Source organism: Streptopelia decaocto (genome assembly GCF_964273445.1).
Source record: "Streptopelia decaocto genome assembly, chromosome: 4".
Lineage (NCBI taxonomy): Eukaryota > Metazoa > Chordata > Aves > Columbiformes > Columbidae > Streptopelia > Streptopelia decaocto.
The window spans coordinates 70,986,652-70,999,437 of NC_138658.1; the positions used below are offsets into that span (position 1 = coordinate 70,986,652).

The 12,786-nt window shown below is 40.7% G+C and overlaps 1 protein-coding gene across 2 annotated transcripts in view; it reads left to right on the forward strand.

Moving 5' to 3' along the window:
- The window catches only part of CTBP1 (C-terminal binding protein 1), a 254,878-nt gene that overhangs the window by 53,340 nt on the left and 188,752 nt on the right, over positions 1-12,786 (forward strand). For both annotated transcript variants that reach the window (XM_082052083.1, XM_082052082.1), the window contains exon 2: positions 8,523-8,683. In XM_082052083.1, the coding sequence (XP_081908209.1) occupies positions 8,626-8,683 (58 nt within the window). In that variant the 5' untranslated portion in view covers positions 8,523-8,625. The remainder of the gene's footprint in view (positions 1-8,522; positions 8,684-12,786) is intronic.

Consider the following 12,786-nt stretch of genomic DNA (forward strand, 5'->3'; position numbering starts at 1 on the left):
AGGGATTGGAAGGGACCTCGAAAGCTCATCCAGTCCAATCCCCCCATGGAGCAGGAACACCCAGATGAGGTTACACAGGAAGGTGTCCAGGCGGGTTTGAATGTCTGCAGAGAAGGAGACTCCACAACCCCCCTGGGCAGCCTGTTCCAGGCTCTGGCACCCTCACTGAGAAGAAGTTTCTTCTCAAATTTAAGCGGAACCTCCTGTGTTCCAGTTTGAACTCATTACCCCTTGTCCTATCATTGGTTGTCACCGAGAAGAGCCTGGCTCCATCCTCCTGACACTCACTCTTTATATATTTGTAAACATTAATGAGGTCACCCCTCAGTCTCCTCCAAGCTCCAGAGCCCCAGCTCCCTCAGCCTTTCCTCACACGGCAGATGCTCCACTCCCTTCAGCATCTTCGTTGCCCTGCGCTGGACTCTCTCCAGCAGTTCCCTGTCCTTCTGGAACTGAGGGGCCAGAACTGGACACAATATTCCAGATGTGGTCTCACCAGGACAGAGTAGAGGGGCAGGAGAACCTCTCTGACCTACTAACCAGCTCCCTTCTAATCCACCCCAGGTACCACTGGCCTTCCTGGCCACAAGTGCCCAGTGCTGGCTCATGCTCATCCTGCTGTCCACCAGGACCCCCAGGTCCCTTTCCCCTATGCTGCTCTCTAATAGGTCATTTTCCAACTTATACTGGAACCTGTTTGTAGTACTGCACATTTTGAAAATATGACATGTTAGCTTTTTGTATAAAAGCTATCTATCAAATTGTGTTCAAATTTTAGGTAATAAATACAGAATGAGACACTGTTTGCTGTATTTCCAGGGCAGAGAACCCCATCCTAAAAAGCAGTAGCTTTGTTTGCACTGGGGATGAATAAACTGTTGAACCAAGTGCAATGTCTGTGCGTCTTAAGTTGGCCTTCAAATGTGACCAAGGACAGTGAAAGAGATGGGTGAAGGTTCTTCTGCATTGGACATGAAAGTAGCTGCTCCTGCAAGGCTTTGTCTCATTCTTGCACTCGAGACCTGTGCTTTAGTGACTTGCTGTTGAATTTATGGATGCAAAGGTTCACCACAATTCGGTATCAGAAACATGACTTTCTAAGAGAGTTCCAAGGAGCTTGGTGCCTGCTGGAAGTAGATCAAGGGATGTTTTGGTGATACCTAAGTGGTACCTGTGCGAAGAATGCCAGGGGGTTCTTCCATCTGCCAGGCAAAGCTGTAAGATCCAATAACTGGAACTTTAAGCTAAACTGACAATTGAGCAAAACCAGCCACTAATGAAGGCCACTTATTGCCAGAAGAGCTCATCATGTGCTGTGGTGGGGTCTTCAGCACTGACAGTTTTTAAATTCTGATGATTTTCTAGGTGTCTCGTACAATCTGTGTTGGAGGCACTGTCAGTTTGAAGATTCCAGCAGTATCTTTTAGCCAAAATAGCACTAACTCATTTAGCTTTATTTTATCTGAAGATGTTTTTTGTTTGGCCCTGTGAGCTCTGGATCTCACTTTCTGCAAGGCTGGATCCATCTGGTTTTGCAGTGGATCTCTGCAGTTCCTAGGAATGCAAGGTGTGCCCATGTGTTGGAAGGGGCTGGAGGTCCGTCCTGGCTCCAAGAGTGGCCAATATGAGATATTTAAGGAAAGTTTTGTGCTTGTTCTGCTCTTGCTCTTCGTGAAGCATCTCCGTCCATGGGAGCTGTGGGATGCTGAGCCAAACGGACATTTGGTCAGCGTAACACAGCACAGCAACTGCTACGGATGCGAACAAAGCAAACACGGACTGACATTTTTCTTGCCTTGGGATTTTCTTGCCTGCTTATGGATTTCTGGGTTTCAATCAAGGCCAGTATGATCAGAGACCACTGGGGGGGTTTCCATAAATTTGTCTAATTCTGTTTATGAACCACTTAAAGTTTTGGCATCCTTGATACCTGTGACACCAGATTTTACAATGATTTACGCACTCCGTGACAAAGCGTCCTGTTGTTTTTAATATGCAGGTTTACTATTACACTGTGTGCTCCCTGGCCATTGAATTGAGACACGGTGCATATTTAATATGCATTTGTTGTATTGCCCACAGTTGTGTCTCCTTTTTCAGTGAGTTATTCCATGCCTTGGGCCATATTTATTGCCTGTCCTGGCACTTTTTCTTGTTCTCCATCTCTTTTGAGATAGCTGCATCTTAGATTTCGGTAATGCCATTATAATGTTTGAGGGTTTAGTCTTTTTCTGAACAGCATCTAACATTCTTTTTGGTGGCTAATTCAGCAATCATTTCACTTTTGTGATTAATTTATTGATCTTGAAGCTCCCTGTACAGTTTCTCTTAGACTGTACTGACATCTAATGGTAAAGGCAAAGTGGCTTAACTACACTTAAAGGCAAGATAAATTGCCTGACAGGCAAATAGAATTATATATTTTCTTCTTGGCTCAGTATTAATTTTTGTAAGACAAGATGGAATAACTTCAATTCTTGCACAGAAAGTCTGGCCTAATACTACTTCTTCTGGCAATTAATCTCTTTTTGTTCCACTCTTTGGGCCACACGTATTTTTAAATGTAGCTTAAATCTTTTCAAGAGTAGTTTTGAGTACAGTGGAAGTGATGTGACGTTTTTATACTGCGGAGGTTTTTAGTATAAGTCACAATATCTCCAGAAAAGGATAGCAGAGTGATATAAAATATAAGAACAAATGCTGTCTTGTAGAACTTTAGAATAGGATGTGCCAGTGTTGTTGTAGCAGTCTTATTATTGCTGAGCTTTGGAGAAACATGCAAACGAGTCTTTGTCCTCTTCTCTCATCCTCCTGTTTGAGGTTTCTCTATATTTTTAATGGGGCATTTTTCAAACTCATTGCGATAATGACCGTTTAATAATACTTTTGAACTTTAGCAAGAAAAAAAGTCAAGTTCAGATATTAATCTTAAAGTTACATCCTATGTTTAGGGTATAGTACACCACTGAGACATGAGCATCACCTAACTTGCATTAGGAACCACCATTCCTCTGATCCCAAATTTTTGTGTTATAGGGAACCAACATTGCTGCTGCTGACACTAGAAACGTTCAACTACAAATTGTAGAGCTTTTTCAAGTCGTGTGTTTCTCTCATACATCATCAGCTTTATTTTTCCTTTTCTCAGTCAGAGCCCATCTCTTCCCACGGCCTCAGAAAACTGATTTCTTTACTGTGTAAATGCATCTTTGCTTTTATCCGAACATTCAGTTAATTTATATGACTTTGCATTTTCACACGTCTTTTTATGGCCTGCTGTTTATCAACTTGATATTATCCTCTTTTTTTTTTGCCAAACACAAGATACTTTGCTTTGTACTACAGAAATATTTTGAATTTTAGATAAATTTCCACCTTTCAGTAATAGCTTTCTCGCAGTCTAAGACATCTTCAGCTTATGTTGTAGCCTCTCCTTTTCCCACAAAAAGAGGAGAACTTGAAATTTAATTTCTAAGGAACATCAATAATTGTTATAGGGTAATTCTTATTTATGGGTTGTGCACTGAGTTAGGTTTGCAGAAAAGCTTATTACTTCATGCTTTGGGAAGAGTGAAGTCCAGAAAGTGGATTTCAGAATTCTAGGCTGTATGATTTAAAGTTTCACTCTAGTGCTTTGGTTTCCCTGCCCAAGCTGGGGAACCGGTTGTGACACAGAATATCTCAGATGCTGGGGATGTCTGACATCCAGCCCTGACCCCGGGTGCATCCTGCCCGGCCTCCTGGTCATTGCACTGAACAGATATTCAAACACCAGAGGGCGAGGGGAAGAGAAACAAGAAAACCCCAAACTGTTTTGTTTCTTACGTGTTCAGGTGAACAAACGTGAGGTAAAGTATTGATATTGGTGGTTGTGCAGTTGCGATGACAGTCATTGGAGAAGGCACACCGGTGTGGCCTCACGGTGTGCAGGTCTGGGGACACAGGATAAAAAGGATATTAAGTCACTGGAGAGTGTCCAGAAGAGGCTATGAAGTTGGTGAAGGGTTTGGAGGGGAAGTTGTATGAGGAGCCGCTAAAGTCACTTGGTTTGTTCAGCTTGGAGAAGAGGAGACTGAGAGGAGACCTCATGGCGGCTACAGCTTCATCACGAGGGGAGGAGGAGGTCACTTCTCTTTAGTGACCAATGACAGAACCCAAGGGAATGGCAGGAAGATATGCTGGAAGGTTCAGGTTGGACATGAAGAAAAGGTTCTTCACCCAGAGGGTGCTGGACACTGGAACAGGCTCCCCAGGGAGGTGTCACAGCCCCAAGCCTGACAGTGTTCAAGTAGAGACTGGACAACGTCCTCAGACACATGGTGTGAACTGTGGGGTTGTCACATGCAGGGACAGGAGTTGGACTCGATGATCCTTGTGGGTCCCTTCCAACTCAGGACATTCTATGATCCTTGTGCTCGGTGAGCACCTCAGTTGCCGTGAGCTTACTGTCCAGCTCACCAATGACTGCGACAGCTTTACCGTGAAAGCTGAGGTACAGTTGAATTACATAAAAGGAAGAAATTTTTAATGATGAAGGTGTTTAAGCACAGGAACTGTTGCCCAGAGAAGCAGTGGATACTTCATCACTGAAGTGTTCAAGGCCATGTTGGATGGGGCTTTGAGCAACCTGATCTAGTGAAAGATGTCCCTGCTGCTTATGGCAGGAGGGATGGACTAGATGAGCTGTTTACGATCTGAAACAAACAGTTTCTGCAAAATGTATAATTATTTAGGATAATTGAAATACTTATAAAACAACATTTTCAATACTTATTGCTTCCAGGGCTCTGCAGAATGGACATTTTGAGGCTTCTGAGGTGTCATGGAAAACAGATCGATTTGAGCAGGAGCGAAAGAAATGTATTTAAGTCATCAAAAACTGATGACAATGTAATATGGAATATAAACTAACTTATAGTTTTTCACACGATAGTCTTATATTATACCTTTTGAAAGTCAACGGTAGAAATAAAAAAATTCAGTAATATACTTTCAGACCAAAAAATGTATATTAGAATGTTTATATTAAATGAAGATTGAGATTCCCATGGCTCACGTGAAGGTTCGCACCCTTATTTTTGATGTGTTAATGATCTTTCAGTCCATTCTGTGAATTGCAATTCTGGTTTGGATTTCTTATGCTTTAGCATCTGGTTTGGTCCAGCCGACAAATCCTGCCGTGCAAAGGAAGCTGACAGCGAGGCAGAGCCAGCAATCGGCCTTTTGCTGTTCCTGGCTTTATAGGTGAAAATCTGTGCTCAGAACAGTTTATTCTTGGAATCATTTGGTGAGTGGACTAACTTGTTGGAGTTTATGCATGATACAGCTGATGTTTTCTGGTAGAATTTCCCACCTGTTCAAATTTAGTAGAAACGTGAGCTGGTCCACGCAAAATTCTCCCATCAGACTGAAGGAAAGGAAATGGTCCACGCTGCAACCTTTGGGGTTCCATGGGAGCTCTTCTCTAGTCGTTTGGAGTTTGTCTAAACCTGCAGGTGTGTGGATAATTAGCTGACTAGTTTGCCTTAAAAAAGAAAAAGAATTCTTAGTTTGCTTCCTTTACATCCTCTTTGAAGAGAAGATCATGGGTTTTGAATGGACTTGGCTTCAAATCATCTCGCAGCTTATGTTCATCCTTTACTCCATCGCCGGTGTTATCTGTTTGCAAAGCTGGAAGTGACGTTGACTTATTTACTGATCATTCCTGTTTTAGCCTGTAGGATTTGCTCAATCTCCTATAAAAAGGGTGGAGATTCCCTTTTCCTTTTATCTCGAAGTCTCAGAAAGAATGAAGCTCTTCCTTACTCAAGAAAGAGCTAAAGGCTCCAGATTGCAATACCCGGAGGCATATTCTCTTTAGAAATATTTTCGGATACTGGAAGCATCTGAAAGAAAAAAAGCGAATATTGTTTTCAACACTGTATATTTTAATCTAACATTTGTATTGCTCAAAAGGATTCTTTATATTGATGGTATCTCAGATGGCTTTGTAGCCAATACTTGATGTATATGATAAGCAGTATATTTTCTTAAATCACTTGGATTCTTACTTTATCTTAAAATAGTGAACTACAGAAGTCTAATCTTAAATACTTTTTGATATTTCGTGTTCTGTTTTTTAATTCATTAGGCAGCACACTTGTATTTTTAGCGAATTTCTTAAATACAATTATTCATGTTGTGGTTTAGTAATTGCAGTAACTAATGCTCCCGTAATTATAAGGTTTTTGTTTTGCTGGGAAATGCTTCCCATATCATCATCTTCTCTTTGTGTTAGAACATGAAGTATAATAAGACTGTATGAGGGTTAAATTTAGAATTGTGTTAAGATGTTAATTTTTTGCTCCAAAAATTTTTTTAAAACTTATGACAACTTAATATGACTAAAATAAGTTTAAAACAACGCTTAAAAGAAAAAAAAGACTACTTGATTTATATTGTACACTTTGAAGCTACTGGGGACAGATAGAAAACATCTGGTGACACTTTAGTGGTAGGTCAATAGTTACAGATGGTCTGGTTTTTACAGCTGTCATCCCGCTCTGTACGTAGAATGACTACAGTGGAAAAATCTCTTGCTGAATGGATAAACAAAGCAGCACAAGGAGGCCAGCAGGCAGATATGTTTCTACAAGACGGGAAATTAAATAAGCTATAAAAATTTAAACCAAGATTAGTGTTTAAAATGGTCGTTATAATCTGCTTTCTGTTTCTTATCCTCTAGATCTTTCTGTGTGACTGTTGAAGGAAGTAGATAATAAAACAGAAGAGATAAGCGTATAAATTAAATACTAATTTAGGACTGATACTCTGCACAAGTTTGGGGTGTTGGCTTAAGGAAAGGCAGGTGGTTATGTAGGGGGTTTTCAAGGTTTTAAAATGCATGTTAGATTTGGTGTAATGCTTGTGCAATAATAACAGAGCCACATTCAATATTGAAGAACGTTGTATTTTGTAAGAATAATCAATGTTGGGAAATGTAATAGAAAATTCCCAAAATGGCAACATTCTTTTTGTTTTTCCAAGAGAAGAAACTGGGCTTCTGCATTCTTCATCAATTTTTCTTCTCCCATTCATGCTGGGATGTGACATTCAGCTGGAGTCAGACTTTATGGAAAACAGGAGAAGAATCTTGAATTTGAGGGTAAAGAAAATGGTATCGAGGGAAAGTGGGAGATGAGGCTGAATAAAGTGTTAAAAGCATGATGAATATTGCACATTAACTCCGTTTTTAAATGAAAACAAACACAAAGGAAGGAACCTTGATAAAAGTCCAAATGCGCCAAGCAGGGTAGTGCTGGTAAAGACACCTATTGTGATGCAAATGTGCGGTTCTTGATATTCTGAATATTTTTCTTTATCATTTCACTCAGAGTACATGAATCCAAATGTGCTTATGTTAGGTTTTAGAAAAGTTTAGCCCCTAGAAAGAAACAAGCAGATTTCCAGGTTCAGTCACTTGTAAAGCCATTTAATTCCATCCGCTGGTGTTGGAAGCTGTTGGGCAGGAATAAAAAGAAGCGGGGATTGGATTATTTGGCTCGTTTTAATGTGCCCTGTGCTTGTTGTGCAGCGTTCGCCGAGTTTGCTTCTCAAAGTTTGAGATATTGGAAGGGGGATAAAAGCGCTGCTCTGATTCTGCTTTGTAGCTCTGTATACTTAGCTTTACCTCGCGTGCATTTTATTGTCTACCGCTGTGATTAGATTTGTGTTGAGGGATTTTTCATCTCTCTCTCTCCATCCCCCCTTCGTGCTCCATGGTGGTTTGGCTGGAATACCAGGGCTTGTTGCAATACCTTTCTGCTGCCTTCCCGGCTACGCGCAATCTGAAAAGTGCTTAGTTGAATTTGCTGCCAAAGAGCTTGCCTAGTCATGCGTGAACCTGCTTTAAGCGCCACTTGGTTGATAGAGATGTTGGCGTCCTGTTTTGTCACCGTCACCTGGTTTTCTCAGGTCTGTGCCCCTTGAATCGTTTCCTTCACCTTCCAGGTATCAAACTTTGGGTTTATTTTATCACCAAAAGCTTAAAAGTTAAGAATGAAAAGAGTATTTTCTTGATGGCTGCAAGCATTAGGATGCGAAGGTGTATGTAGGGTTTAGTGTTTCGTTCCTGGTTAGCTACATTTCTTCCAGTTTATGGAAAGGATGCACCTGTGTCTGCCCCAGATCACAGAATTATAGAATTACAGAATCATAGAATTAAAGAATTATAGAATTATAGATACCTTCCTTAGCTGCTGGGGTGTCTAGCAAACGGCGGAAAAAGTATTTGAGGGTGAAAAGGTAGAGAATAGCAACTGTCTTGGAGCATTTCTTACACCGGCTTGGCTGAGCTGTGCTGTGTTTGCATTGTTATGTGTTTAGAAGACACTTTGTCGTGAAATTCCAGGCTACCTAATGCGATTTAAGAACTTTGTGTTTCTATTTATTGTTCCAATTACATATAGATCATCTGGAAAGAGGTGGAAAAAAAAAATAAATCTGTATTTCAAAGTTTAAGCAATTTCTCTTTCTGTTCACAGGTGAAATTCAGTTTCCAAAGGACAGTAAGCATTTCTGAGCGGTGGCTGGCTTGAGAAGACCATCACCAAGCTGCGCGGAGACGTTCTTTGCGCTTCCACTCTTATGTCTCTAATGGACAAACACAAAGTGAAGCGGCAACGTTTGGATCGCATATTTGAAGGTTAGACACTTCCATTTCTAACGTGAACTGCATAGTTTTGATGGATGGCTGATATTTCTGGAGACTGGAGCTCCCTTCTTTTGGTCATTCAGTGTGTTTTAATAGAGTTGCAGCTCCTGTTGAGATGATAGTAACTGGTTTTGGGTGAAAGCAGATCTAGACAAATAAAAGTAACTAGTGTGTGAACTCTACTATTCTACAGTTAAGTTTGCTTTCATCTTAGCGTTTCATAACATTTTACCCATTATGAAAGATTGTGGTTTCATATAAAATAACAATCGCAAAAGGATAAGATGACCTCAGTGTTCCCTAGGGTCTTTCTCTACAGGCTTGCTTCATATGCATTGATTTAACAGCCTATATTTAATCCTAAGAAGGAAGCAGAAAATAAAATGAAAGCAAAACACACACAAAAATACCAGAAGACCCCCAAACTTTAATTATTATTAATAAAAATGGTCTGGATTCTAGTGAAAGGAGTGTAGTAATTTGAGCCACGAATGACTAAGTTGTATATTCCTGGCATTCTTCATTTGCTTTTAGAGCTGGTGTGAAAGGAGCTCAAGGGATAAGGTGTGCTTTTTTAAGAATATACACAAATGATTTGGGCTAAATGAATTTTTATATACAAATGTTAGCTTCTCCTTAACAGGCAAGGGAATAGTTAATTTCTTTATTAACCCATTTCAATATGATGGGAGAAAACAGACAGGCTTCTGGGTCCATGGTTTCTGCATCACGTCTAATACTGAAGCTGTGAACTTTTTTCTAGCAGCTGTGTTGGTGCAAGCAGCTGATTTCTGTCCCTGTTTCTTCCCCTTTCTTTGTGCCAATATGAGGGTAACTGTATAATGAGCCAGACTGAGGTGACTCATACTAAAAATAAACTTTTCTGTCGGTGTACTTTCCATTTAGGTAAATTCCCCAGTCCAGGTCACTGTTCAGGTGACAAGGGAACGGTTGGAAAGGATTGATGGGGGGAACTGGGACCATTTAGCCTTTCGTAGCCACAGAAAGAGGCATTTCAAAGTATCAAAGGGTGCAGTTCCACGTTGGTTTAGATGATTAATCCCCCTGTTAGTCTCTACTAAACCCAGCCAAGCCTGCTCATTGTTGCCAGGCCCACACAATCCTGTTATCCCACCTGGGCTGGCTGGCCAGGCGGTCAGTTCAATCTGCTTGCTGGAGACTAATCCCTGCTCAGAGAAATGGGGCACTGGGTGCTGAGGATGGGGAATTCGGGACGGTTGCCCTTCTTTCTGGGCAGCTCTACAGTCGAATCAGCTGGAAATGACCTCGGGGTTTGCTGGTGCAGTGCGTGGTCCTCTTTGTTTGCAGCCTCAGGGTCTTAGGCATCGCGTCCCCATCCTTGGGTCTCTGTATCTGACCCCTCAATAAAAAATGCAGAATTTCAACTTGACAGAGAGCTCAGTTTTTTATTATCTTGTTTTGTTTTGGCCTGCGTTGGTGACTAGAATTGGCAAACAGTGAGGAGGATGGAGGAACCTTTCCCTTTGGATGGCAGCTGGCGGTTCGATCAGCTCAACCCACTTCACAGAATTCCAGCCTTCCTTTAGGCTCCTTATATTGAACAACGGGACAACTTAAGAGGAAATCAAGTCTATGATGATGTGGAAAGGAATGTTATCAGGGACAGGGGTGACAGACCAGCAGCCGTTGTGACTGTTTAAACCAATGGTGGCTTCTGCCAAGCTTCACGTTTACATCTCCTGATGCTGTTTAATCAGCGTCTTTTGTCTGCCTTGTTTCTCCCAGCCCTGCACAATTCACTGTGTCCTGCTGGTCAAATGTGTGCGGCTGTGCACTGTAGGGAATTGGTCCAGTTGAAAAATAACATAGGAATAAAGGTGTTTTTTAGCCTCCTCTGCTTCCTAATCCCATTTACCATGTGCTAGACAACTAGCCCTGTTGGAAAAACAGAGTGGGAAGACCAGGCAGAAGATGATCAGGAGGACAGGGGGTGAAGCAATGGAAATGGAAAAATGCTTGAAATTTTGTGGTTGCAGGAATCCAATTTAGCTCTTTATAGTGTCCAAGCTGTGTTCTGCTCTTGAGTGTCTGTGTTTTCAAATGTTCTTTGAGGTTTGTAGACACATCTCTGGCTGATGCTTTTAAATCACTATCCCTGCAGCTGCGTGAAATGGGATGCAGGCTACAGCGGTTGGTTTGTTTTAAAAAGGTGTTTTCCTACATATGGTCCTGTTCAGGTTTAAAAATTAAATATCCAGAGTTATTCTCTGATAGATGTGCATTCCGTAACACAACCTAAATATTTTATATTTTAGAAATATGCATAACATTTTACAAAGCTCAGGAAATGTAGTGAGGTGTGTGGCTATTAAAGGTGATTTATTATCTCTGCCAGATTTTTTGTTCATCTGTTTGTGTACTGCTTTCTTCTCTTAATGTTCCCCCTTAGAAGAACATTATTTTTAAGATGTGTTTTTCTTTTTATTCTAAGTCCCACTTAAAACCAGGCTACAATGATTTACTAACTATTACTATGTATTTTTTCATAAATTGTTTAACATGAAAACTTGTGATTGGCAGACATTAATACGTTATTATATCCTTAAAGAGATACTGGTGTCATTCTGGTGGTGACATTTCATTGCTGCCTGTATCCCTGTTTGAGGAGGGGATGATAACGGGTTGAAATTCGGTTTCTGAAAGGTAGGCGGTGTGGGCCTGGCTCCCAAAATGAAATGGTTGCGTTGGGAACAGTGCACAGGGTTGCACACGGATTTTCTGTGCAGTTAATGGATTCCCACAAGCGCTCTTCCAAGTTAGATAATTGTACATGCACAATGTTATTTGAGTTGAATGGCTTTCCTGTGGCTTTAGGTAACTTGAGCACTTACTTGTAGTAACTAATCATGCAAAATAAGCAACAAATTGAACAGGCATCACTGGGTTTACTATTACTTGTGAGTATAGTAGTTGTACTGCTGATACTCAATGCAGAAAAAAACCCTGATTCTACTACTTTGGCAGCAATTAGTTCTCTTTTAATGTAGCTGAGTAAGTAATTTTGTCCCTGAGGTACCTATGATACCCTTCCGTGAGTTCTTAAATATGAAACGGAATATTTGCTTTTAATCCTGAAGTTGTTTGTGGTTATGTTATCATACCCCATTTCAATGGTCTGCCACGTTCTTCTGTGTATCATTTCAAAAGGGTGGTGTAAAATGTGCTTTGTCATCCCAGTTTATAGAGCTCTATAAACTGGAGTTGACTTAATGAAGGGAATTGAAGATTATCCCTTGAAAAAGCCAGATATTAAATTCTGGTTTCTAACTTGCACCGGTGACTGTGAATTATAGTTAGGCATGAAGACATGGTTCTCTGAGATGCTAATATTAAACTTGCTTCACCATTTATAAAATAACATTCAGGATTCTTCCCTTGAAGATAAATAGTATCACGGCATGTGAAAGATTAATTAGTTACTGATGATATTGTTCTTTGTCCCCCTCTCCAGTGATGCTGGTGATTGCGAAGCATAATTATAGTGGTATACATTTGGCAGAACAGTTGGAAGTGTCACAGTGCAAAAATAAAATGTGTTCATTTTGTGGGTAATTTGAAAAAGTCTAAATGTGTTTTTTTGGCGTTTTGAAAAGTTGTTATCTCTAATTAAGGTATTATTGTACTTTATATTGTAACAAAACTGTAAACAACGCTGTGTATTTGTGTATATTCTAGAAATCCTTAATTAATTGTGTGTATGTTCTACTGACCGTTGCTTGGAAGGCACCTTGGGGATGCGTGACCTCTGTCGAATTTGCCGGGAGCTCATAGATTAAATAGGAAGGCAACAGAAGGTGGCTGCAGTGTGAATTCTACTTCTTCTGAATGGTCTGTGAACAGAGCGAATTTTCTCTAAATACATTATATAATATGTCGTGCTCGGTCAGCTGCTGCTTTTGGGGGGTTTCCAAGCTTTAGGAAGCTCTTTAAAGGTGAGAGCTTAGGGACATGGCTGGAACGAGGAGGAGAAAAGGGATGCTTCCTCTTGCATTTCTTCTTGCTTGTTCACACGGGTATTGGGGATTAAACCACAGCACGATACTGGAAACGTT